The sequence below is a fragment of the Dryobates pubescens genome, chromosome 8, assembly GCF_014839835.1.
Source record: "Dryobates pubescens isolate bDryPub1 chromosome 8, bDryPub1.pri, whole genome shotgun sequence".
NCBI classification, from domain to species: Eukaryota; Metazoa; Chordata; class Aves; order Piciformes; family Picidae; genus Dryobates; species Dryobates pubescens.
Genome location: NC_071619.1, coordinates 15,429,448 through 15,457,071, shown reverse-complemented (window position 1 = coordinate 15,457,071; position 27,624 = coordinate 15,429,448). Strand labels below are relative to the sequence as shown.

The 27,624-nt window shown below is 38.8% G+C and overlaps 1 protein-coding gene across 1 annotated transcript; it reads left to right on the top strand.

Annotated features, from left to right (window-relative positions):
* Window positions 1-27,624, top strand: TNKS2 (tankyrase 2). Its single transcript, XM_009897785.2, has 27 exons — window positions 1-292; window positions 5,476-5,700; window positions 6,594-6,689; window positions 7,002-7,038; window positions 7,344-7,419; window positions 8,467-8,561; window positions 9,672-9,738; window positions 10,727-10,913; window positions 11,798-11,919; window positions 12,443-12,534; window positions 12,626-12,704; window positions 13,475-13,646; window positions 14,299-14,378; window positions 14,813-14,958; window positions 15,371-15,536; window positions 15,838-16,057; window positions 16,468-16,577; window positions 17,263-17,451; window positions 18,005-18,257; window positions 18,867-18,949; window positions 19,507-19,627; window positions 20,071-20,168; window positions 20,735-20,809; window positions 22,368-22,473; window positions 24,743-24,929; window positions 26,526-26,682; window positions 26,986-27,624. The coding sequence occupies exons 1-27, from the start codon at window positions 91-93 to the stop codon at window positions 27,046-27,048; spliced, it is 3,504 nt and encodes a 1,167-aa protein (XP_009896087.2). The 5' UTR covers window positions 1-90; the 3' UTR covers window positions 27,049-27,624.

Sequence of the window (27,624 nt, the reverse complement as noted above, 5' to 3'; positions counted from 1 at the left end):
TGTGTGCAGATGGCTGACGTCGCGGAGAGCCGCGGCCTGTGAGCGGGGCGGTGGGGTCTGCTCGGCCGTCTCCGGCGGGCCCGCCTCGAGATGGCGGGGCGGCGGTGTGCAGGCGGAGCGGCTGCCTTGGCTGAGATGCCTGGCTGTGGTGTGGCGGCGGAGCCCGCTCGGGAGCTCTTCGAGGCCTGCAGGAACGGTGACGTGGAGCGGGTCAAGCGGCTGGTGCGGCCCGAGAACGTGAACAGCCGCGACACGGCGGGCAGGAAGTCTAGTCCGCTGCACTTCGCCGCAGGTACCGGCCTGAGGCCGCCGTTACTGCCTCTGTGGGGAACCGGGGAGTTCAGCAGTAGCCGTGCTGGACGCCAGGCCCGCTGCTGGGCCGTGTACCTCCGCCTCTTTCTCGACGCGGGCGGGGAAGGGCTAGGCCGGGCCTCGGAGGAGCACTGGGTGCTTGGCCTCTCCGCAAACCCCCCCGCAGGGTGAGGGCTTTGGGACTGTGCGGGCGTGGGAGCGTTTCCCCGGCCCCCGTGTACATCTGGTTCCTGTCCCATGGCCGTGGCCGTGATTAGGTGCTACCCACGCGGTACTGGTAGCTGAATGGTACAGGTGGTGGTTTGTTTCTGTCTTTTGTTTGTTTGTCTGCAAAAATAAACCTCAGCTGCTATTGAGGACACCTGAACAGGGGGATTAGGCTGTTCCTGTTGTGGCATGTGAGCTTTGACAGGTGATATGTGCTCCAGGTACTGTTTCCGTTGATTTCAGCAGGCCTGTTCATTTTTAACGTTTCGCTCATGAAGAATCCTGTCAGATTACACCGTTTCTAGGCTTTCTGCATTCTTATCTTTAACAAATGGACTTTGTTAATTCGGGATTTAAATATACAAACAGCTGACATCACAGAACAACTGCTTTCGCTGGCAGCAGGCCAGAAGATTGTATCCCACCTTTTCAGACAAAGACCTGATTGTGGCTGTTGTTTTCATGTTGTTTGTTTTGATTTGATTACAGCTTTGGTTGTAAGGCCCCAAGGCTGGCAGGCTGCAGAAGACAGCAGCTTCTTTTAGCTAAACTATGCATGTTCTGTTTCTTCACTGAATTGTTTTGGAAAAGGTTTCTACTGAAGGTGCCATTTCCTCCTATTCAGTAGGCTTAATAGGTGTAAGTTCTTGAAAGTCTCTTCAGGACAGCTGCATTTCACAGATGTAAGAAACTTGATCAACAAGAGACCCTAAGAGACAACTTCAAATATCCTGTTAGAAAACAATTTTGCAACTCTTTTTATATTCAGTAGTCCTGCCTGTTCACTAATAAATTCTGAACTTCTAAGCAGATGAGCATATTTTACAGCATTTTGGAGAAGTGAGGGGTTTTCTGGTTTTTTGTGTGTGTGCTGAAAGAGTTTCTCATGTAATTGTTAGACTTCTAATGTTAAACTGATTGCTGTGTAAATAGGAGAAGCCATTGTTCTGCTTACATCTACTTCAGATTTGGTAAAGAGAAATTGCTTCTCTCACAAGATTGTGTAAGATGCCGAAAGTTTCTAGTTAAAATGTGACATAAAGTACTTGTGTCATTTCTTAACACTCTAGCACTGCTTCAAGTAGGACTCTGATTGCCAGCCTACCTGCAATAGGCTTAGTTCGAAATACAGACATAAGTAACTCCTAGATTTAGGGGTTACTGGTTTGATGGAGTTTTGTTTTGCTCTTCCTCTGTTATTCACAGTTGAGGTAATACTAGCTTCTTTTGTTTTCTGTCTTTAAAGGAATTGCATTCCAGGAAGTAAAAGCAGAAATCTGTTGTATTCCTGCTTTGTTTAGCCTGAGTGTCTAGGTGTTGGAGAGTACCTTACAAAACTACTCTGACTGGTTTCATTCAGTTTCCAGACTGTTTTGTGGAAGAGGTGGAGCTAAAAGATGAAGATTGGTTTTGTATTGCGCTTTTTTAGAGACATTCTGGGATGTGAATTTGGAGTCCGTTTTGTAAGTCTTTTCCCAGATCTTGCCTAGCAATTTACAAAATAAACCAAATTCCTCTGTTTTCCATGTGTCATTTTGTAAAGGTGGATTTTACAGGAAATTAAAATATATTTTAGAGATGCTGCAAGTTCTGCCTAGACACGTGTCATCATTGCAAGTAACATACTGGGATCTTGGTGGAAGTTGATCTTTGGATTTTGTAGCACGCAGGAGTGTGTGTGGTTCACAGTGATGAGACGGTTAATTTGCCTCATTGCAAGATAATAATCTGTGCTATCATTTAGCTGGTCTTTTGGTGAAAAGCTCAGAAGCAATGGCAAAGAGGAGCCATTACAATATCACAATATCACCAAGGTTGGAAGAGACCTCAAAGATCATTGAGTCCAACCTGTCACCACAGACCTCATGACTAGACCATGGCTCCAGGTGCCACGTCCAGTCCCCTCTTGAGCACCTCCAGGGATGGTGGCTCCACCACTTCCCTGGGCAGCAGGGTGATCCTCTTTCCACGCTCAGTGAAAAGGAGAGGAAAGAGAGAGACTGTTGTACAGTTTGGCTACCTCCTCTGTACACATACATCCTTTAGAAAAATAATGAGGAAATATTTCTCTTTCCATATATGGTACCCTCTTCTACAGATGCTTCCACGAGGAAGCGAGGAATCCCTGCTGTACGTTCAGTGCTGAAGATAAACTGCAGAAACTGGTGTGACGCAAAGGAGCCCATCTCAACATTAAAATAGCTGCAGGTAGTTTAGAGGCATTGCTATACTTAGAGTATTTTCTAAATGGATTCAGGCTTTGTTGCAAGCTGTGTTGCTTAGGAAATGTCTCGTTGAACCAGTGTACTAAATAGAAGCCAGGTGAATTCTCTATGCCTGTAATGAGGTTTACTGCAGCTGATAGTCAGTTATGCTATTGATTCCTGCTAAGGCTGGCGTTTTATATTCAAAATTGTGGCCATACAGCGAAGCTTTAAGGGGCAGAGACAAGAATAAGTGATGTTTAGATACCAGACATGTAAATTCTGGACAGAGAATTTGTTCAGAGGCTTTTTCTAATGTAACTAAAGCAGTTCTGGAAAAGTATCTTTGGAAGTACAAAGCATTTTGTCATCAAGTACCAACTTTGATGTGTTTGCAGGACTCTGACGTCAGAGTAGATTCTTGAAGAACTTAGCAAATTTTGAATACACAAATTAGAAACAGAAAAAAAAATAAGTTTTGAAGATGTAACAAGAATCTGGACACATTTAAGAAAAGCTTATCATAATTGGTTATTAAAGATACATTATGACTGCATATCATTTTCTGTATAGACAATATGACTGCATGACTATATGTTGTATAGGCACTGATCTTTTTTTGGCAGCAGAAATATTCATGCATGTTCAGTGACTATAGCTCACTGTGCTTGTGCAGATGAATTGTTACTGCTTGGGCCATACACCTGGTCTAGTTCTCATCTCAAGTCCTGAACTCTGTTAGGACAGGCAGCGTGCCTTCTGTTTTAGTTACAAGATGGATAAATACAATGTCGAGTCTCAAAAGTGAGTTTTCTATGCTATGTGGTTCTATTGAAGTCAAGGGACTGGCAAGCTAAGATTTGTATTAATAATGTAATTTGAAGAATTGAAGCACAGCACCAGTATAGTCCTGTGGCTTGGACTTGATGATCTTTGAGGTCTTTTCTAAGGTTGTTAATTCTATGATTCTAAAAACTTTCACCAACTTTTTTTTTTTTTTTTAATAATAATCAGCCTTCAGTGGGGAATGTAAGAGCCTTTGAGGGAAGAGAGAATTCAGCAATGGCTTTTCTGAATAATTTTTCTGGCCTCTTTGGCATGGACAGCTTGTACACAAGATCCCTCAGCAAGTAGGATCCAGTAATTGTTTAATAACAGCAATGTTTGGGTTTTGAGTTCCAAATAACAAAGGCAAAAGTGCTTCTTGCTCCAGGATTTCGGTTGCTGGCTGTCTGGGAAAAGGTTTTCCTAAAAGTAAAGAACATACTATGAAAAAGTTCAGTTGCAATTAAAACTGAAGAGTTCATTTGTAACTAAAATGGTGACACTTCTATGCTTTTGTGACTATGTCACTGGAATGTTCTTTATTTATCACAAACAAACGTAATTTCTAGGTTATGGTTTCAGAGACTTAAACCTCCCTACTAATTTTCCATGGATTTGTAACAAAATATACTTTGCTACAGTCTGAGCATCACTGATTTTGGCAACTGTGTGATGATTCAGTCTGAGGAAAAAGCTCAAGACTTCCTCCCTAACCAGTTTTCAATCTCTTCAGGAGAATGGTTTGCAACTCAGATATTTAAAGCAAGGAAGGCCAACTTCTGCACACAGAAATTCTTTCCCAGAAGGTAATTGGCACAAGTCTGATAGATACCAAATATGGCTTTTAACTGCTCTGAGAACCCTCTTCCAAAGAGACCTTCATGAAATGTTTGAAGGATTTCTCTATGCAGTGGCCTTTGGAACATAACCAGATGGGTAATGCTACAAGCAAAAATCATAAGTCTTTCTGGCCTCTTGTGCAGATACTGGAGAAAACATAGACGCAGTTTGACGTCCTGGTGTATTTGTTGTTACATAAATGTGCAAGGTACAGCTGGCATTAAACAACAGTAGATACAAACTTGGCATATGAGAGCAATTACCTTATTTATCATATTTTTCTAGACCCCAAATGTACGAGTGGACATATATTTATTTATTTTTACCGTGTGAGAGCATTTTTGTGCTTCAGTTATGACCAATCATTTCAAGGCGTCACTGAAAATAGACATTATTAATATCTTTCAATTATGGTTGTGCATACTGTCATAATAAATTTCCTCAACGAAGGAATTGATCTTGAATCAATTTCTTATGTCCCTGTGGGTTTTCTTACGTGATCATTGCAAAGATGGAAGCTGTGCTCACATTGATTATTCCTGAGGAAGCAAATAGCCATGTGTCTAGTTTTAACTTGACAGCGGTGCTGCTTACTTGCTCTCTTTAAAAAATGTTTCTGTAAAATACTTCTCATGCTATAGGAATATCTTTTTAAAGCTTTAGAATCTGAGTTATGCATGCATTGGCTAGTAGCCAGTCTCATCACTGCTGCTCCCAGGGCTCATCTACTGGTCCATCCACAAGCTGACTGTGGGTTGGCAGAGTGTCATACAAAATATTGTTGAGTTAAATAGCCCCATAAAAGAACTGAAAAAGAGGGGTTTGTTGTCAGTGTTTTGTTCTGCTTTGTTTTCAAGAAGCTGTTGACTCAAGGGAGGCCTATGAAGATATTAATTGTTCCAATAATCTTGGCTAATATTTTTCTGTTGATTTTAATCTAATTTTTAGGGATTTAAAATTAGCCTTCACGTGTAAATGCTCCTTACGTGTGATTTATGTACTTTAATTAAGTTTGTTGGTTTAATCTGTGGAACAGGGAATTCTCTTAAACCCAGCCTTATATCTTTTCTTCTTTTATCTTTTCCAGGTTTTGGTCGAAAGGATGTAGTTGAATATTTACTTCAAAGTGGTGCCAACGTCCACGCACGAGATGATGGAGGCCTTATTCCTCTTCACAACGCTTGCTCTTTTGGTCATGCTGAAGTAGTCAATCTCCTCTTGCGGCATGGTGCAGATCCTAATGCTCGGGATAACTGGAATTACACTCCCCTTCATGAAGCTGCCATTAAGGGCAAGACAGATGTCTGCATCGGTAATCTTCTCCCACTTTTCCTGTGACTGGTTGTTTCTTTCCACTATGAAAAATCAAGTCCTTTTAAACACTGTTTTGATTCTATGAAGCTATGGCTGGTATAAGGATTAAAGCTAAAAATCCTTCGTAGACTCATATGCCAGTTTTCTAAGAAATGAGATTTTAGATCTGCCTGGTTTTGGTAATTGCATAAGTATGAGAGCTCACATCAGTGTCATGGGGGAAAAGCTTTGGTGTGACATAGTGGAGCTCCTCTTCTCCAGCCTAAACTCTTACACTGCCTTATACTGCTACTTACAGTGCACTAGAAGGAACAAAACTGGGTTTAATAATGAATTCACTCTGTCTCTTTGCAGCAGCCATGTTAGATTAGTTAAGGATAGGAGCTAAATTTTAATTATATTGACTGCTTGTTTTGCCTACACAATTCTTAAGAGATAGGAAAAGGTAGAATGGTATGTGATATGTGGCGGAAAAAAAATTGTTGTATGTTGTCCTCATTTACTTTATTGAGGAGTACATCTGTAGAGTCTTATATAAAACATTGTCTGTTTGGCCCAATAATGCAAGATGCAATGGCCTGCTACTGCTGTGTACAGTTTAGGCCACATTCACTTGGGGATTTGAGGCAGCGTACTTTGGACTTGATGGGAAATAGCTGCTGGGTTTTGTGGTGTTCCATTTCAGTTCTGCTTTTTTCTTATAAAATACATCTAGGCACGTTTTGCTAGTTAAACAGATAACATTGAGCAATTCTGACATTAGGAACTTGAGATGGGAAGTTAGGATCAGTAACTGAATGTTTGTTTTGTTGCTTGAGGCTTACAGTAATGATAGGTCTCATAAGATCTGTCTCAGAGAATTTTCTCATGGAAAACTTTGGCATTTTGTAGTACTGCTGCAGCATGGTGCTGAACCAACCATCCGGAACACAGATGGAAGAACAGCTTTGGACTTAGCAGACCCGTCTGCAAAAGCAGTGCTGACTGGTACGTGACAATCTTTAATTTGACTGCTACCAGTCACAACATAATCTAATACAGTGTCTCAGGTTTTGTACTTCTTTATTAGTTTAACTTCTTTCTGGTTTATAATTCAAAATAGAAACACCCATGTGGCCTTCATCATCTCGATCATGGGATGTGGTCTGGATAAATAGTTTATTGTGTTAGTTCAGTAATGGATTGTCACATTTTTAGCAGTTTATGTTCTCAAAAACTTCATAAAAGGAGGAGAAGTAGCAAACTTCATATGTATAGATCTATATTTAACAACTAAAGAAACTCCCTTTTGTCTTCCAGGTGAATACAAGAAAGATGAACTCTTAGAAAGTGCCAGGTATGCATGTTTGGAAGATCTGGAATCTAGTTACAGTTTCAGGATTGTATGTAATGAATATACCTTTGAGCTGGCAATCCCATGTAGATGCTCAGCTTTGGCTGTTATCTATGAATAAAGCTACAACAATAGTTACATAAATAGATTTTCACTTCTATTGCTGACAGTAGAGAAGTGAATGTCTTACTTAAGAACAGATATGATGGCCATTATAGCAAGGAAAATGTAAAAACATAATAAGCTACTAAGAACTGGAGTAAAATATTTCAGCCTCTTTAATTTTTTTTTATTTTTTTTTTTTCCAGGAGTGGAAATGAGGAAAAGATGATGTCTCTTCTTACACCATTAAATGTTAACTGCCATGCAAGTGATGGCAGAAAGGTATTCTGGTTTAAAATGTGATTTTTAAATTAGTTCACTCTTATGTGTGTTTCAAAGGTACTCTTTGACTGGATTTTAAGAATGTTAAACATAGACTCTATTTTCCTTAATATATGTGGGAAAATGCAATAGTGTCTCTGTAGGAGCCAGCTGATTTTTTTGTTGTTGTTGTTTATTTGGTTGATTTGGGGTTTGCCCTTAAAAAAACTATGTGAGAATTTCTGTCTAGGGGCAGTAAATAAGCGCATTTTCAATTGGAACTTCTGCTTGGCCAGCCTTGTCATAGATTATTCTTGCTATCACAGGGATACATGCAGGCCCTATATTTGCCATACAGTCTAGACAAATTGCTGCTGCCTTGGAAACAAATCTGTTCATTACTGTAAGTCCTGGTAAAGAACTATGTGAAAATCTTCAAAATCTACATTCTAGAAAATCCTATTAGTCTCCTGGGTTCATCCCCCTAGCCTACCAAATGCTCAGCTTATTTGGTGTCAATTTTGAGTATTGTTCTAACTGTTCAAGGCTTTGTGGTAAGGTACTAGGATCTCCAAAATGTGTACCCATCTCCATTTTTTCCATTTCCTAGTTATGAGACTCATTCTCTGGGAACTGTTTAAACCCATTTCAGTTGATGAGTTTTGTAAATGAAGAGGGTAGCATTTCTCGTCACTAGTTTAATCTATTGTTGGGCAGTCATTGTTTCTAATGGCCTTTCACAGGGGATGTAGTTTGTCCTAATAAAGTATTTCTAGTTAAGGTAGACTAAAAGACAAAAATGGACTGCAGGACTCAAAAATACTTTAAGAGGGCCTTCGTTGTCAGAGTATATTGGTGATGGAGTAAATACAGCATTTGTGGTCATGATTGGTGACTGAGAAGAGTCAGTAAGCAATGAACATAATTCTCAAATGTCTGATTCAGTACTCTCTTTTTTAATATTAAAAGTATTTTAAGGACTTCAGTAATTAGTACTAAGTTTTTTGGGGGGGGAAATGTGAATTTTATTTTTGTGTTACTGATTGCTTCTACTTTCTGTCATTTCAGTCTACTCCTTTGCATTTAGCAGCTGGGTATAACCGTGTCAAAATAGTGCAGCTCTTACTGCAACATGGAGCAGATGTACATGCAAAGGATAAAGGGTAGGTTCATTTTTCCTTTGCACAGAATAAACACAATTTGTTAAAATTGAGGTGAAGTAAAAAATAGTAATACTGTTTTAACCATGAGGAATTTCTGATGTGAGACTGATCTGCCATCTTTACCTTGTTACTTAAAAAAAGGCAAACCATACAGGCTTAAGACATGAATCAATAGAATCAAATGTGAGCTGACCATAGAATATGATGCCTGTAGGTACCACTAGCCAAATTATCTTGTTTAATAAAACGTCTTCATACATCACTGTGAAGTCAGCAAATATTTCAATGATTGTATCTATCTTGATTGTCTTTCTGCATTCAAGTTTCTGCACTTCTTTTTGCAAAGAATGTGATGAAAATTGAAGATCTGTTTCCCAGAGTTAGACTCCGTTTTCAAGCATTTGGTTGTTATGTAAGGAAATGTTATGAAATATGGACATGCTAAGTTTATTTAGTTACATAAAATGATAAACCTGTTTTTAAAATGTGTGTATAGTACATTAAAGAGTATAGAAAGGAAACACTTATTCCTCCTTTTTCATAGGATCACTTCATAGCTACATAAGTAGCTGCCTGATGAGACAGGTTTAATTGTCCTCTCAGGATTGGAATTCACTTTTGTCATTTCTCCCTCGCTACCCCACAGTGAAATAATTCACTGGCTTTTAAACCTATGTAGGTCTGCTGTTGCTGTAGAATACAGTGTAGTTACCTAAACATTAGCCAGTACACCACCTTTAGTTTTCAAGGCAGAAGATAACCTTACAGCATTTTCTTGTGAAAAAGGAAAATACTACTATCACTCCTGAAAGGCCCCTGCAAATAGTTCTTCCTGCTTGGGGTTCTGAGTCCAAGTAGAACCATTTCATTTGCCATAAGCTGGTGCAATTCATTTCTCCTCTTACGATTATTTTAAATGTTTATTGCTGAAAAATGCCGACCGATTTCTCTGTGTTCCTGTCCAACTTAATTCTCCTTAATGTCATTTGTCTGCTATTTATTGTAAAATGTTCAAGGTGCAACATAGTACAACTTGCAGTGTTATAGATGTATTTGGAATTGAAATATGTGAACTAAGATAACCATCCTCCACCTTTCTCTTCTCTGTAGAGATTTGGTGCCACTTCACAATGCCTGTTCCTATGGCCATTATGAAGTAACAGAGCTTCTAGTCAAGGTTGGTCTTTGAAGAGATGGAAATGCATGTTGTTTAATAAGAACAGTTTATAATATACTAATGCAAACTGCATTTATTTATTTTGTACTTAGCTTTACAAAACCTAAAGAACGATGGATTCCTTTGGTTCTGTGTTAGTTAGTGATTATTAAGATGGAGCTACAGAATTTTCTGTTTGCAAGGAGTCTTTGTCCTTTTCTAATTTTTTTACTCTCTGCTTCAGAGTCAAATGTTTTTGTACCACCAAGTACTTCTTACCTCTACCTTCCCACTCAAAAAAACCCACCCCAAAACTAACCAACAAACAAAACCAAAAAACACCACCACACCACCAAGAAACAAAACAAACAAGCAGAAAAAACAAAACACCAAACAACACCAAAACTGAGCAATATTGTGAGCTTGAACAGTAGAAAAATAATTCAGAAGACAGAGTAGTGAGGCTTTTTTAAAGGATACTGGTAAATATTGTAAAAGTTTTATAATTAAAGCGTAATCAGTCTCACAAGGGAATGAACTTTACAACATCAGTTCTAGGCCTGAATTGTAGCCTTTGCTCACAAAAGAAGAAAAATGTCAGTTTTCCTAATGTAAGTGAACCCTCAGAATAGAGACAGTTGCAACTGTTCACCCTAGGCTTTTACTGCAACAGCAAGAAATGGGAGCTTGTTCAAAGGTGATTTGGATTGTATGAATTAGGCTCTTTCTCCAAGCTGTCCTGTAGCAGAGCTGCTCTTTTAGAGATGCTAAAGAAAGCCTGAAGAGACTAGACTGCTTTTGGCTTGTTTTAATGTGCCTGTAAGGCACTAGAGGATTAAAACCTGCAATATGCTGAAATGTTGTGCTGTGTTGAAAATTAATGTCTTGGATACAATTTGCATACAACTATTGATTTTTATTTTAACAGTCTACTACACTGAACTAATTACAAGTCTTCCTAATGATCTGGTTTTGATACTGCATCTTTTTTACTGCTTTCCCTTTCAAGCATGGAGCATGTGTAAATGCAATGGATCTGTGGCAATTCACCCCTCTGCATGAAGCAGCATCTAAGAACAGGGTGGAAGTATGTTCTCTTTTGTTAAGTTACGGTGCTGACCCAACACTGTTGAACTGTCACAACAAAAGCACCATTGATTTGGCTCCAACACCCCAATTAAAAGAACGATTAGCATGTGAGTATAAAGAGAGTTCACCTCTACAGTTACAGATTGTAATGTGTACTTAGGTTCTCTAGATAGTGACCTGACAGAAATCAGATTTTGAAAATACTTACACTTTCCAAGCAATTGTGCAATGCTGCACAATACATTTCATTGTTTACCATTTAAGATTGCTACATTTTCTGAATGCAAACATTTGAAATAATTGTTAGTTTTATAGTCATATGATTGTGATGGGTTTTGTATCTTTTCTTCCCTGAATACATGCTTTCCCTCACAACCTTGCCAGTATACTTTAATTTTCAATATGTGCTCCTGTTACTGCTTCAAGACTCTTTAGTCATTTTTGTTACACTGTCTTTTGTTAGAAGAAAGAAAATAGGTAACTGTTTGGACTACTAAATATGAGCGTGCCACACTCACTGAAAGATCAAAAAAATCGATGCAAGTTACTGATTTTTGTCCAGCAAACTTCAGGAGTTGAAAAAAAAAAATGCCTTAAATACTGTCCTTAAATGATCAACTAATAACTTTCTGGGATATTTATAAAAATTATCATTAAATACTTTTGGACTTCAGGTTATTATATAGGATGGTTTTCCAAAGGCAGGTCAGAAGTAGAGGTTTATATATGCTTGAATTGGTACATATGCAAAGAGTGGAACTTAAAACAGTACTGAGTGAAATAGCCAATTTGGATGTCTCTGGCTTGGGTTTAAAAACAAAATGCGTACTTAACAGTACTTGGCTAACAAGTTCTCTCCAGTGATGTAGAAGCTTAAGTCCAAGTTAGAAATGTCTGCACCATGGTCTGTTGGGGAAAAAAAAAATCTAACCAAAACAATCCTTGTGGTGTTAAGGAGTGTAACCTGGTATGTATTTCTTTCTTTTTAAAGATGAATTCAAAGGTCACTCACTGCTGCAGGCTGCAAGAGAATCGGACGTAGCTCGTATAAAGAAGCACCTTTCTTTGGAGACTGTAAACTTCAAGCATCCTCAAACACATGAGACTGCATTGGTAATATCTCAGGATTTACTGATTATTTTGCCTATATTGTGGCTGCCTAAGCATACAAAGTAATAGTTTAGAACTAAAAATTTTAGTGTCAAACAGTTTAGTTCAGACCAACTTAGAACATTCAGTGTCTAGTTAAATAGCATTGATTAATATTTTGTTCTGAAGGTTAATCTTAAAACTAAATTGCCTGCTTAATTTAGGTTGTCTAAATTGCTGTTCTTCTGTAGAATAATCTAGTTTCACATAACAGCAAGCTATGTGTATTATGTTTGTTTTGTAAAGCTTGAGGGTTTTCAGCAATTATTGGAGCAAGAGCTCTGGAAAATACCAGGGTAACTCCAAAGGCCCATGTGAAATCTCCTGAATTAATAAGCTTCTACATGTTTTTGTTTGGTGGTGTGTTTGGTTGGGTTTTTTTTCTGTTGGCCTTGCACATGACCAGCTCTTAACTGCCAGCTGATCAGCAAGTTGTAAAACCTGTATATTGCTAGCTAGTTAATGCTACAATTTTGAATCGTCTTAGCACTGTGCTGCTGCATCTCCCTATCCTAAGAGAAAACAAGTATGCGAACTGCTGCTGAGGAAAGGAGCCAACATCAATGAAAAAACAAAAGAGTGAGTGGTTACAAATGAATATGTCTAAGTGTTTAGAAGATTTTGCAAATTATTATTTTTTAACTTTTTAATATTTTTTTTTCCTTTGAAGCTTCTTGACTCCTCTGCATGTGGCATCAGAAAAGGCTCATAATGATGTTGTTGAAGTAGTTGTGAAACATGAAGCTAAGGTATGAGTTAATAATCATACTTTTTATTTGTTGTTGTTGAGGTTTCCCTACCACACAGGTTTTCACACTATGAGAATGGTCATCTGAGTAGACAGACTTTCCTAAAGTAATCCATTTTGGAAGGTTGTATATTGAAATACTTTTAAGAGGCCATCAGTCCTACAGTACAGCCCTGTATATGGAGACAACATCATAAGTTTGGTCCTATTTTATAAATGCAAATGTAGTTTTTGTAGTTTTCACTGTTAACTAAAAGTTTGTAGAGTGTCTTATTTGATGCTTCGTTGTTCAGCAGTAGAAATGAAATGCTGAAGTTAAAAAATCAGTATGGGATATATCCAAGCAACAAGAAGCTAGACCGATCTGCATAATAGATAGACTTTGTGTGTGCAGTTAAATCATATCAGTGTTGAGTTCAAATTTCTGCAAAAAAGTGGAAAGAAAATACTCTCTAATGGTTAAATTCTCCAAAACTCTCACAGAAATTTGACTGCAGCCTGACTGCTGTGAAATTTCCCAAGCAGTGATCAAAACCAGAGGAAGAGTGGGGAATTCAAGTAGGCTTTAGGTGTAGAGCATTAAATACACCTTTACTGAAACATGAAGTCCTTCGTCTGGGGGGGGGGAAACAATAACAAAACCAACCAAACAAATCCATACAATAAACCAGTGTGTTCTTTTAATTAAAGTGAATCTTGTGACGCTCTTTCAGTCAGCAGCTTTAACACTGAATTTTGATGGTGGTATTTCTTGTTTGTTGTTATTTTTAGGTTAACGCATTAGATAATCTTGGCCAGACCTCTCTTCATAGAGCAGCACATTGTGGTCATCTTCAGACATGCAGGTTGCTGTTGAGTTCTGGGTGTGATCCTTCCATTGTGTCTCTGCAGGGCTTTACAGCCTTACAGATGGGAACTGAAAACGTGCAACAGCTACTACAAGGTAAAACTGATTTATTCAAGATCCACATCTGAAGTAATGTAGTTCTTCATTTCACTTGCCTTTTCAAGTGCTATTAAAAAAAGAAATGCTTTATACCAAAGACAGTACTGGGTTGTGCAGTTCCTGTTCTACAGCCACATGCACAGCTCTAGCTGTAGGTGAGTGTCACACACTCTCTAGTATTCAGCTACACAGATTGTCAGAGATACTCAGAATGTTTCATTGTATAGCCATCTGGAATTATTTTGGGGAAATCTTGATGTAGGCGGGGAGGCATTTTGTAAGTAGAAAATTAATTTCAAACACTAAAAAATGGCTACCTGGCATCTCTGAGCACAAGGAACAGGGTTCATGGATTTTTGAGAGTAAGGTTTGGACATACACATAGGTAAGCTTCTTGATGTAGTCTAGTTCTGAAACTGAAATAAGAATGTTTACTTGTACAGTACTTCAAAATGGACAGGAAGCGTGTTGCTAAAGGCAACTTTGCAAACGCTGTTAGAGCTAGTAGCTGCAGCTGCAGATGGTAATATAAGGCAAAACTTGTCCATAGTTGGGTAACTTTTTTTAAGGGAAATCTTTGAAATAAATTGTTTCCTGCCTTAAGAAATTTCTCCAACTAACACGTCATACATGCTCATTTGTTTTGCAGAAGGTATCCCATTAGGTAATTCTGATGCAGATCGACAGTTGCTAGAAGCTGCAAAGGCTGGAGATGTGGATACTGTAAAAGTAAGCTTAAACTTCTGAAAATAAGAGGGAATTATATCCTGAACTATAATTTCTGAAAACAAGCAAACAAACACCCTTTCACTGACTGCTTTAAAGTTGTGATCCCTGTCCTAAAACCTTTGTATTGCACAAATATTACAAATGACAAAATGCAATGCTTGCTACTTCTAGAAGTTTGTCTCATATAAGAAGTTTAGATTAGAAGTCACAAGTGTGAATGTGGGAGGAAGGAGTATTTAATTATTTTTTTTCCCCTTGGAACATGATGTGTGGAAATGAAAGGGTTTATGTGAAAAATAAATGAAGAAATTAGCTTCCTTCTTAATGAAAACGGTTTTCCAAAATTAGATGGGTATAACAACATTCGATGACTGACTAAAAGGTGTGTCAATGTTATAAATTGCAATGTATGTTTTGTTTTGGGAACTTCACAGAAACTGTGCACAGTTCAAAGTGTGAACTGCAGAGACATTGAGGGACGTCAGTCTACACCACTTCATTTTGCAGCTGGATATAACAGGGTATCTGTTGTTGAGTATCTTCTTCAGCATGGAGCTGATGTGCATGCAAAAGATAAGGGGTAAATACTCAAATGTATATTCTTGGCAATTGGTGATATCTGTTGGCTCTTGAATACTGCTAGCTGATAAACATCCTTTCTTCAAACATTAATTATTTTATTTTTACTGGGGGGAGGAGAGAGTTCTGTTAGAATCAATATGTTCAGGATATCCACCACGGCATTTTGTTGTACTAGAGACTAGTGTTCCAAGAATTTCGCATCATGTATTTTTACTACTTTTCAGTGCCACTGCTGATTGCATTTTCACTCCTTGGGCAGTAGATATCCCTGCAATATTAGGCTGAAAATACAAAAATGTTTTTGCTGTGGTGTGATTGTGAAGGTGCATTGTGTTTAAAGTTTGTATCACTTTGTGGAAAAAAAGACCAAATTTTTGAAGACTTGCTTTCTTTCTTTGATTTGTTTCCAGAGGACTTGTCCCTTTACATAACGCTTGCTCTTATGGGCACTATGAAGTAGCAGAGCTTCTGGTTAAACATGGTGCAGTTGTCAATGTAGCTGACTTGTGGAAATTCACTCCCTTGCATGAGGCTGCAGCAAAAGGAAAATACGAGATCTGCAAACTCCTCTTGCAGGTATTACCTATGCTAGAGAGAGGGTCCTCTCTTTACTTTCCTAATCAGCTTGAAATACAATTCGACTTCTTTGAAAAATTGATTTCATTTTTGCAGTTTCTAAATGATCGTAGTTAAACCTATGTTTTCAGCAAAAGGGATACTATTAGCAACTGTGTAGTCTCCTCACAAAGTAATCGGAAGGCTGTCAGTGAAGCATTTGAATGTGTGTCAGAATATTTGGTCAATAAGGTGTAAGGTGCCCAAGAGCCAACATCTTTATTCTGCTTACGTATTTATCATCTGTTTTTGATGTGCACAGCATGGAGCTGACCCTACAAAGAAAAACAGAGATGGAAACACTCCACTAGACCTTGTTAAAGATGGTGATACTGATATTCAAGACCTGCTCAGAGGAGATGCCGCTCTACTAGACGCTGCAAAGAAAGGTTGTTTGGCCCGAGTGAAAAAGCTGTGTTCACCTGACAATGTCAACTGTCGGGACACTCAAGGACGGCATTCAACACCGCTACATTTAGCTGGTCAGTGGTGTAATTTGATCAGTTACTAGTTACTGTAGTTGGACATTCAATGTTAAAGCAAGTTTGAAGTACAACCTCAAGCGGATGGATTTTGTGTTTTCTTTTCTAAAGAAAAATAGTTAGTATTTTATGCATATTCATGCATTTTCCTTTTCTAAACTGTCTAGCTATAATGACTTCAATTTCCTATGCTCTTGAGCCAAAGGGGATCTTTTACAGTTTATTGCAGAGATTATTTAAACCAAATACTCTTAAATAGGTTGAAGGAGTCCTCACCAATAATTAATAAGGTGGCAATCCCAGTGGAGACAGCATAACTTTCAAGTCATTTAAGTGAATTACTACTTCTCCAGAGCCTCTTTAGCATGTTTATTAAACATTTTCTAATTTTGTCCTTTTGTAACCTTCAGCTGGTTACAACAATTTGGAGGTTGCAGAGTACCTGTTACAGCACGGAGCAGATGTGAATGCACAGGATAAGGGAGGTTTGATTCCTCTGCATAATGCAGCATCCTATGGGGTAAATATCTCAAACTTTCTGAGACTTCATTTCTTTTTAATAAACAAAGCATTATGAGCCAATTGTTAAGCTTTTGCCATGAAGTTGTAGTGTAATCCTATTTGTAAAACACACAAAAATACATTTGACCATGGTCAGCTCATTGTAAAGGTGCAGGCTCTCAAATTTGTAAAATCATAGTTGAAGACTACAAGAATTGAGTTTTCTGAACATGAACACTGAGAACACCATCAGCCTGAAAGATGTTCCATAAAATGCACTTCCTTATCTGTGCCAGTCAAATTTTATCTGTAAGATCTGATTTCACCTTATTTGGCTGTGGTTGAGACTCTAATTGTTTTTTGTGGATTTTGTGAGGTTTAGTGCTTGGATAAAGTCATTAATCAAAACAGTTGGATTAGTTCCTGTACTAGAAATTCAAATTCAGGCATTTTTCCTTCAGACTCCCCTGGGTTTGTGGTTCTGTTGCATTCTGTGCTTTTTTCTTAAGAGAAGGAATCATAACTCTTTACTATGATGTTAAGGACAAAAGAAGAAAACACCTTGTTCTAATACTTTTTTTTTAAACCATAACTAGAAAATAAATGCATTCTAAGGAAATTAGAATGAGGATGGAATTGATGTATCAGTAATACTTTAATACACTGTGATACCTTGGAACTTAACATGCATTTTTGTTTTCCAGCATGTTGATGTAGCAGCTTTACTTATAAAGTATAATGCATGCGTGAATGCTACAGATAAATGGGCTTTCACACCTCTGCATGAAGCTGCCCAGAAAGGAAGGACACAGCTTTGTGCCTTGTTGCTGGCACATGGGGCTGATCCTACTTTGAAAAACCAAGAAGGACAAACACCATTGGACCTGGTCACTGTAAGTGATGGAGCTCTTCTTGAGAAATTTGTACTTGCATACTCTGGTTTCTCTCATTTTATGTGCCTGGTAATGAAAATCAGTAGTTCTTTTATGTAAACTTTCTGTGCTCTGTCATTGTTCAAGACTTCTTATTTCAAGGTCAGGTGGGGGGAAAAAATGGAATGAATAGTTACAATTTGATGCTTTTAATTTGGTACTTAGAGTTTGATTAATGCAAAGATTGTGGCATTGAAATGTAAGCAGAGTTGTAGCAACATAAATTTAATTTACTAACTTGCCATCAAGGTTGTGGATAGGTTTTGTTTCTAAGTATTACAGAACAATTCAAAGCTACACTCAGAGTAACTTTCTGGATTTTTCTACAAAATGAGTTCTGTATAACTGTCACTGGAATCTTTAGAAATATTGAAATCTTTCCTTTTTACCATACTACAGTTTTTATTTATAAACATTTCACAGCTATGTATGCTCAACAAGTCTAAAATAATGATAATGCATCCTAGGAAAAAATGTGTAAAAGCCTTCCCCTGTCTTGTTTTCTTGTATTTAGGCAGATGATGTCAGCGCGTTATTGACAGCAGCAATGCCTCCCTCTGCCTTACCAACCTGCTACAAACCTCAGGTTATAAGCATGTCTCAGACTACAGGATCTGCAGCTGATTCCCTGTCTTCTGTTCCATCCAGTCCATCCAGTCTATCTGCTGCAAGTAGTCTTGACAACTTGTCTGGTAGTTTTTCTGAACTTCCTTCTGTTGTTGGTACAAACAGTGCAGAGGGAGCTACTGTTCTGGAGAAGAAAGAAGGTGAGGCTTCCTCAGTTAGGAAAGAGTAATGTTTTTAACTGTATGGTGAAAAGAATGACACAAGTGTGAAGTTTCTCACACATGCCCACAGTTACTATGATATTTGCAGTATCCATATCCCTTACAATGTCATTAATGAGGAACAGATATCTAAAAGTCACATAGTATAAGGTTTTAGTACTTTCCCCTTACAGCATCTTGTAAATATTCCTTTATTTTTGCCATACAGAACCAAAACGGTGATTTGTTTTTAAAAGAGAAGTCTAATGAAATTTGGCTCCATGCTAAGCAGTATTGTGCTACAAACTTCAGCTAATTTCTAAGAATTTCTTAGATCAGGTCTCTTGAAAAAGTTACTTCTATAACATTTTCATTCTCAAAATGTGTTTGAACACGTTTAGCTCATGGAAGCACAAAGTCTGCTTTTAGGAGGGGTAGAAATCTTTTAAGTACCCTGGTAGATTAAGTAGTAGTTGCCACTGACTAGTGATAACAAATGTTTATTCTTGATCTTCTAAAGATAATATTGCCACAAACAACATGAGATGTGTGCACTTAGTTTACAGTACATCTATGAATGCTCATAGTCAGGTTTTTTTCCTTACCCAGTTTCAGGTGTGGATTTTAGCATAAACCAGTTTGTGCGGAACCTTGGCCTTGAACATCTAATTGACATATTTGAAAGAGAACAAGTAAGTAGCTATGTTTATTTCCAGATACTCAGAAGACAAGGGAATAAATACTGTTAAGAATAACATAGCGAAAGAGATTTAAAATGAGTGTCGAAAGGATTGGAATGAAGGGGTCTAAATGTATTATTTATTTTTTTGTTGATACCTATATTTTTAAAAATGTCTATAAAAACCTGGGGGCAAGAGCGTCTGTATCAGTTAAAGAGTGTAGGCATGTCTCCTTTTAACAGAGTGGATGGTGGGGTAAACAAGTAGTGAGTGTTGATTAGTAGTTTCTAGATTGGTGTTGGCTTTAATACATTTAGAAAACTGTATTTCTCCACTAGAAATGTGATCCTTGCAAGCAATACGAGGTACAGGATTACAGTTTGTAACATTTAAAGAATTTTAGAGTGAACAGTTGGGTGAAATATGAGAAAATACAGTAAAGTCTCTAGTGTTCATGTTCTTTTCACACTTGCTTTTTATCTCGACTGTTATGAGGTATTTTCATTGCTGCTGGCAGCTGTCACAGTGTATTCGTGCCGTTGTACAAAAAAATGTTGCTTTCGTTATAGATAACACTGGATGTGTTGGTTGAAATGGGCCACAAAGAACTGAAGGAAATTGGAATTAATGCTTATGGCCATAGGCATAAAATCATCAAAGGAGTTGAAAGACTCATTTCTGGACAGCAAGGTACATACTTGTTTCAGATTTTAATGTACTGAGCTAAGCAGAGACAGATGGGTTAGTGTGTCTGTTTATTCTTGCTGAGAGAATGATTGATCAGTATCCACAGATTAGTGAAAATGGTTGCTCTTGATCTGCATCCCAATGCAGCTGCTGTGCTTCTTGTCATTAATAGTATATGCATGATAATGTGTGGGTAGAGGTTATACATACAGATGCTGAAAAAGATTGATTTGAGGGATTGCACTTCGACTTCTGCAAAAATACCTGGCTGATAGAAGAAAATCAAGTAGTTGGGAGTCTCTACCTTCCTTAGCAGCTAACTTTGCTGTCTTGTAAGCTGAGTTTTGGAAAAATGATCCCTTCTAAAAAGAAAAACCTTTTAATGGTTATCAATCCAAATCATCAGCCTGAAAGCAGCTTCTGAAATTGTTTTGTTACATTCACAGGACTTAACCCATACCTCACTCTAAATACTTCTGGAAGTGGAACTATTCTCATAGATCTTTCCACTGAAGATAAGGAATTTCAGTCAGTAGAAGAGGAGGTATGCCTTTCTATGTAGTAGCTCAGTATGCTTGGTATTTCTGTCAAAGAAGTAGATGAAGAACTATAGCCAGACATTTTAAGAGGGCAATAAACATCTCTAAACCTAAGTAAACCTTGCATAAGTATACTTCAGATTTCTAACTTTGACTGCCCCACTTAAAATCTGCACTCATGACATCCACGCTTAATTTCTTACTTAAGTTAATGTTGCTTGTAGTATTTTTAAACTCTCTGTAGAAAAACTTTGCTGTAACATACGCTTGTTTGTTGCACACAGATTTAAGTTACTTCCAAAGTGTCATAATCACACAGGACAAAATTCTGAAGAAACAATAGATTCTGAATAGATTAGTGGCAGTCTTGAAGACCATTCAATATATGATTTTATTTTTTTAAAGAGATCGTGTGCATCCATGAAACCTAGCATTATTTAACATAGTCATTGCCTAAAAATGTCACTTTTTTTTTTATGACAATCCATGTGATTCTTTGACTGTGTGAAGGATGTGTGTTTCGAAAGTGTTCTGGAACAAAATGATCTACCTTAAAATTCTCAACCTTCAGATGCAGAGTACTGTCCGAGAGCACAGAGATGGAGGGCATGCTGGTGGAGTCTTCAATAGATACAACATCTTAAAGGTAGCAATTTGATGGTTACACTTCTAGAGTTTTCTCTGAAAACAAAATGTACATTTGTTGTTGCAGAATAGGGCAAGATATGCTGTTCTGAGATGTGCACAGGAAAAAGATCATCTTCTAGGGAAATTCAGAGAATAAGATCATACGGAAAAATTGCTTAGGGTTTAATGGTTGTTGAAGAATTCTGTGAGAAACTGACATAGAAGAAAGTGACAGAAAATATTTGGAAAGAAAGAAGGTTTTATAGGAGACAAGAAGGTTTATGTTAAGGAAATGGCAGGGGAAAAACAAGAAGTGAAAGCAAATCTCTTGAAGCATGGAAGTAGGGGTACCTATTTTGGCTTGATTTAACACTAAAGAAGTCTTCTTAGTTTTAGTTACAGTTTCCCCAGTAGAACTGACATGCTGTATCTACATACCTAGGGCTCTGCAGAAAAGATCTGTGCTCATCTATGCACCTCTGCAGGGAGTACATAATTTACGTTCTTTCATAAGAATTCTTTAAGTTTTTATGGAATACACTTCTTAATTTACTAGATAATCTTTTCACTAGTGTTTTGGCATCAAGCTGTTTGGAGTGATACTCAAGTAGAATTGTGACTGTACCTGCTGAATTTAAACTAAGTATAGAATACATAGAATACATAGAATAAACCAGGTTGGAAGAGACCTTCAAGATCATCGCGTCCAACCCATCAACCAATCCAACACCGCCCAAGCAACTAACCCACGGCACCAAGCACCCCGTCAAGTCTTCTCCTAAAAACCTCCAGTGATGGCGACTCCACCACCTCCCCAGGCAGCCCATTCCAATGGGCAATCACTCTTTCTGTATAGAACTTTTTTCTAACATCCAGCCTGAACCTCCCCTGGCGCAGCCTGAGACTGTGTCCTCTTGTTCTGGTACTGCTTGCCTGGGAGAAGAGACCAACATCCGTCTGTCTACAACCTCCCTTCAGGTAGTTGTAGAGAGTAATAAGGTCACCCCTCAGTCTCCTCTTCTCCAGGCTAAGCAACCCCAGCTCCCTCAGCCTCTCCTCGTAGGGCTTATGTTCCAAACCCCTCACCAACTTTGTTGCTCTTCTCTGGACTCGTTCCAGCAAGTCAACATCCTTCCTAAACTGAGGGGCCCACAACTGGACACAGTACTCGAGGTGCGGCCTAACCAGTGCAGTGTACAGGGGCAGAATGACCTCCCTGCTCCTGATGGCCACACTGTTCCTGATGCAGGCCAGGATGCCATTGGCCCTCTTAGCTGCCTGGGCACACTGCAGGCTCATGTTCAGTCTACCGTCGACTAGCACCCTCAGGTCCCTCTCAGCCTGACTGCTCTCCAGCCAAGTATTGCTGCTGAGCCAAGTATTGCTCAGCAGAAGCTACAATCAACTTTTGCAGGATGGGTTAAAGAATTTGAGTTGCATTGAGTTACAAGGAAAGTATTCCTATTTAAGTGGCAGTGTAAGTGTATTCTGCTATAGCTGCTATAGATTAAACATCTGTCAAGTAAAGCAAAAGAGTTTCTGGTGTCATCACATAACTTATATTTTGACTGTTTCAGATTCAGAAAGTATGCAACAAAAAGCTATGGGAAAGATACACTCACAGAAGGAAAGAAGTGTCTGAAGAAAATCATAACCATGCTAATGAAAGGATGCTGTTTCATGGTGAGATATTTAAATGTACTTTTTGAACTCAATTCACCATCAGTAGTCTTTATTAGAGGGTTTCTACTGGCTCAAGAAAAATATATTTTCTCAGTGGGAATAAGTTCTAGATCTTACATGAGTTTCATATGCAAAGTGTTTGTCACAATAGGGCCACATAATGCATTGCATCTTTCTTCTGAAATTAGCATTTTCTTGCTTATCTCAGAAGGAGATGTCTCAGTTCTAACTGAAAATGTTTTAGCAGTTACAAGTGGAGATGAACCAGTGTGCCTCCCCTCCATGGTTAAGTAGCTAACTTTCTTTTATTACCCGTGTGACAAAAATGATTAAGGATAAAACTTTATTCTGCTATGAGTTGTTTGGGGGATTGGGTGTGGGATTTTTCTTGCTTTTATAATTTGGTTAGTTCTTATCCATCATTCCAGAAAATATAGCTTATCATTAACAAATTAAGACAAATTGAAATCTCCCTTGTACACAAATACCTAGTTTTTCCTGACAAGCAGATTAAACAAGTTCACAGTATATCCCTGCAAATGAAAGCTATATAATTCCCATACATTTCTGTTGAAAGCAGCACTAACACAATAATTAATTGCCCAAACTTTTAGATACCTAAATCTTCTCTTTTGATTGTGATCTGTACCCCTGGACAAGGAAGCTACCTCTAATGGAATGACCAGTCTTTAAAGAAGTCTTTTGAATTAGTTTATAATAACAAAATTATTCCTGGAAGAAAGCAATTAATGCCTTATGAGTATTTCTCTCATTGAGAATGTCCTTCTTTATATACAATTTGGTCATCTTCATGGTGGAAGCTAAGGCTTTGGGTTGTCTTTGCTATAATTCCCAGCGTCACTGAAATGCCATGTTCTCTTGGAGTTTTTTCTCTTAACAATACATAGAATACATAGAATAAACCAGGTTGGAAGAGACCTTCAAGATCATCGCGTCCAACCCATCAACCAATCCAACACCGCCCAAGCAACTAACCCACGGCACCAAGCACCCTGTCAAGTCTTCTCCTAAAAACCTCCAGTGATGGTGACTCCACCACCTCCCCAGGCAGCCCATTCCAATGGGCAATCACTCTTTCTGTATAGAACTTTTGTCTAACATCCAGCCTGAATCTCCCCTGGCGCAGCCTGAGACTGTGTCCTCTTGTTCTGGTACTGCTTGCCTGGGAGAAGAGACCAACATCCGTCTGTCTACAACCTCCCTTCAGGTAGTTGTAGAGAGTAATAAGGTCACCCCTCAGTCTCCTCTTCTCCAGGCTAAGCAACCCCAGCTCCCTCAGCCTCTCCTCGTAGGGCTTATGTTCCAAACCCCTCACCAACTTTGTTGCTCTTCTCTGGACTCGTTCCAGCAAGTCAACATCCTTCCTAAACTGAGGGGCCCACAACTGGACACAGTACTCGAGGTGCGGCCTAACCAGTGCAGTGTACAGGGGCAGAATGACCTCCCTGCTCCTGATGGCCACACTGTTCCTGATGCAGGCCAGGATGCCATTGGCCCTCTTAGCTGCCTGGGCACACTGCAGGCTCATGTTCAGTCTACCGTCGACCAGCACCCCCAGGTCCCTCTCAGCCTGACTGCTCTCCAGCCACTCTGACCCCAGCTTGTAGCTCTGCATGGGGTTGCTGTGGCCAATGTGCAGAACCCGGCACTTGGATGTGTTAAATCTCATGCCGTTGGACTCTGCCCATCTGCCCAGCCTGTCGAGGTCCCTCTGCAGAGAATGCTTTCATATATATTGTTCCAAAAATCCTTACTAAAATAAATGGCAGTTTTTCTGAAAATTAGTGGCTACCACTTCTCTAAAGATGAAAAATTGAACCATTCTGAACAGATTATTTCTTAGATTTTATGCCCATTGCAAGTAAGTAAATACTGGTTTATGTTTATTGCTTTTTAAATGCAGTCTACTTAGCATGAGGTGGAAGGTGGGATTTGTGTAGCAAGTCTTGGTTAAGGTGGAGCTCTGCCAAAGGTTGAGTAGACTTACAACTCTTGCTACTAGAGAAGGCTCTATTTCAGATACTGTCCTTCATAAATACTTGTTTGAAATATGCACTTACCAGCTACTGTCATTTCCATAATGCATCTAGCAAATTTGCTGTGTAAAATCCAAAGCCAGAATTTCTGGAGATTGATTTCCTTGTATGCATGGACAAACTACCATAAAAACCTGGAATGGATGATTGAATTACGACACACAGAAAAATTTGCATACTGTTTTTTCAGTAATTTTCTTCCTTCCTCTTAGGCTCCCCATTTGTGAATGCAATCATTCACAAAGGCTTTGATGAGAGACATGCCTATATAGGTGGAATGTTTGGAGCTGGGATTTATTTTGCTGAAAATTCTTCCAAAAGCAATCAGTATGTATATGGAATTGGAGGTGGCACTGGATGTCCAATTCACAAAGATAGATCTTGTTACGTTTGCCACAGGTAAGTCCTTCAAAAGAATCTGATTTTGCCTTTGTATGTTACAGACCATCAAGTTGGCAGAGTAAGAAGATTTGCTTGGTAGCCAAACCTCAGCACTCTCTATATGCTGAGCTTAACAGAGACTTTCAGAAAACTTGAATATTTAAGTCTTAAAGCACCTTTAACCATCTGTAGTGTGCTTAACCAAACCTTTTCCCTTAACTTATTGTAAAAGTCAGATTCAGATAGTGAAAAGAATAGATGCTTGTGTGAAAAATGCAGAAGTGTGAGGGATTAGTCTGTGGCCTGTTACAGAGAAAGGAGATTTCTCCTTTCTCAGCGATACTCAGATGCTTTATTTCTTTGAGGAGAGGGTGCTTTGTAACAGCCCTGTGTCACTGCTGCTTCACACACTGAAATACCAGCGTGGATTTTTGGACTCTCTGCCAAAAATTAAATCCACTGTTCTGCAGAATAGCTGTTACCTTATTGATACCATCAGCTAAGAATAAAGTTGCTCGATGAAGTTAATTGTAGTTGTTATTTCAGTCAGGAGAATATTTTGTGTCTTTGTTGTCAGAGGAATAATTTTCATTCTTCCAGTTTCCTTCCTTGAGACTTGCTGCTTTTCATATTGCTTACTCTTTCCTGGCACTCTCAAGTAAAGAGAATAATCTTCTAGAATTATAGGGGATGTCAGTCTTCTCATGCTTTTAATGTTTTGAATAGAAGTAGTTTGTGGTTTTGGTTGGGGGTTTTTGTTTGGGGTTTGGTTTGGTTGTTTTTCATTTGTCTCATTTGAGGAGTTAGAAAAGCATAAGTTTGGGGTGAGCAAAATGGTACACTGGTCTACAGAAGTGCAGAAATTCCATTGCCATTGTAAAGAAATCAGTGCCCTCGTTCAGGTAACATACTGACAAATGCTAGTATGAGGTATTTTGTGTTAACAGAGTTTGCACTTGGTATAACTGTTGATTTGCGTGCTAGATACAAATCTGTTAGAAGATGGGGGAGCTAAGTTAGATTAGGATAAACCAGGTTGGAAGAGACCTTTGAGATCATCGCATCCAACCTATCACCCAACCCACCTAATCAACTAAACCATGCAACCAAGCACCCTATCAAGTGTCCTCCTAAGCACCTCCAATGATGGTGACTCCACCGCCTCCCCAGGCAGCCCATTCCAATGGGCAATCACTCTCTCTGTGTACAATTTCTTCCGAACATCCAGCCTAAACTTCCCCTGGTGCAGCCAGAGACTGTGTCCTCTTGTTCTGGTGCTGATTGCCTGGGAGAAGAGACCAGCCCTCACCTGGCTACAACCAAAGTTACTAACCAAGTTGTTAGTATGAATAATGGGGGGCACTCTCAGAAAACTTCTTTTAAACCCCTGTGAAAAGGTCGTGACAATCTCTGAGTACATTAACTAAATGGTTTCCAGGAATTAAGATAAACATTTCTAAAGGCAGTATAACTTTTGACTTCAGGGTCAGAATTTTGTGAACTACAAAGAGTGACTAAAGTGGTTTCTCAAGTAAAAGTTTAAAATTACAAGGTAATTTTTCTGGAGCTTCACAGGCATTTTGGACTCATAGTCCTCCTTCCCTTTTAACGCAGGCAATTGCTATTTTGTCGTGTGACGCTGGGCAAGTCTTTCCTGCAGTTCAGTGCTATGAAAATGGCTCATTCTCCCCCAGGGCATCACTCAGTTACTGGGCGACCCAGTGTGAATGGGTTGGCATTGGCTGAATATGTCATTTACAGAGGGGAACAGGTAAAAAGTGCTTTTGTTTCGTTTTTCAGACTGGTTTGGGGGGGGGGGGGGGTTTGGGTTTGGGTTTTTGTTGGTGGTTTTTTTAAAGGCATGCAATGTGTTGAGGTTTATTCTTAACTTTCATGGTTCTCGGACTTGCTTTTGTCCAACTCTGTCTGCAGGTGGAAGGTTCCATATCGCTGAATACACCAGGCATTTTGCCTGTTTTTTTGTTTTGGTATAAATCCTTTTTTCCCTTCTTCAGCCAACACTCAGAATTTATCCAGCAAATTAAATCATAAAAAATGTGTGTCACTCTTTCAGGCTTATCCAGAATACTTGATTACTTACCAGATTATGAAACCTGAAGCCACCACTGAAGCTTAAGACAAATTACTTGAGAGAAGCCATCAGACTTTGAATGAGAAGATACCAGTGGCTGCCAGCGTGTTGGTTCAAATAAGTTGTTGAAAACCTTTCATCTCCAAGGTGGTGTGGTAGCAAATGTGAACAAAACCTACACTTTTGACTTGATAAAGCTTTAATAATGTACAGTATGTTTTTCTAAAGTTTCAGAAATGTCCTCTTTTTCAGCACTTTAACAGATACCATTCCAGGCATAAACTGGGGTTTGGCTGTACTAAATTATAAACAACGGCTGACTTGAGACAATGGTTTTATACGATACTGCAGTGAAATTTAGCAGAAATTGTAGTGGTCTATACAGGAACTCATTTTACTAATACTGTGTTCTTTGAAACACTGCATTTACACTGAAAACAATTTCATTTGTACAACTGTAAATAAGAGCTTTTGTACTGGCCTGGTATTTATTTACATTGCTTTGTAATATAAGTGTTTTAGAGCTGTAAGCTTGTACAAAACGTTTTTCTCCAGATGTTGGTTTGTTCATCTGCGTTTTCTCATGCACAATAGATTGGAAAAGCCAAGGTGTTGGGTGGG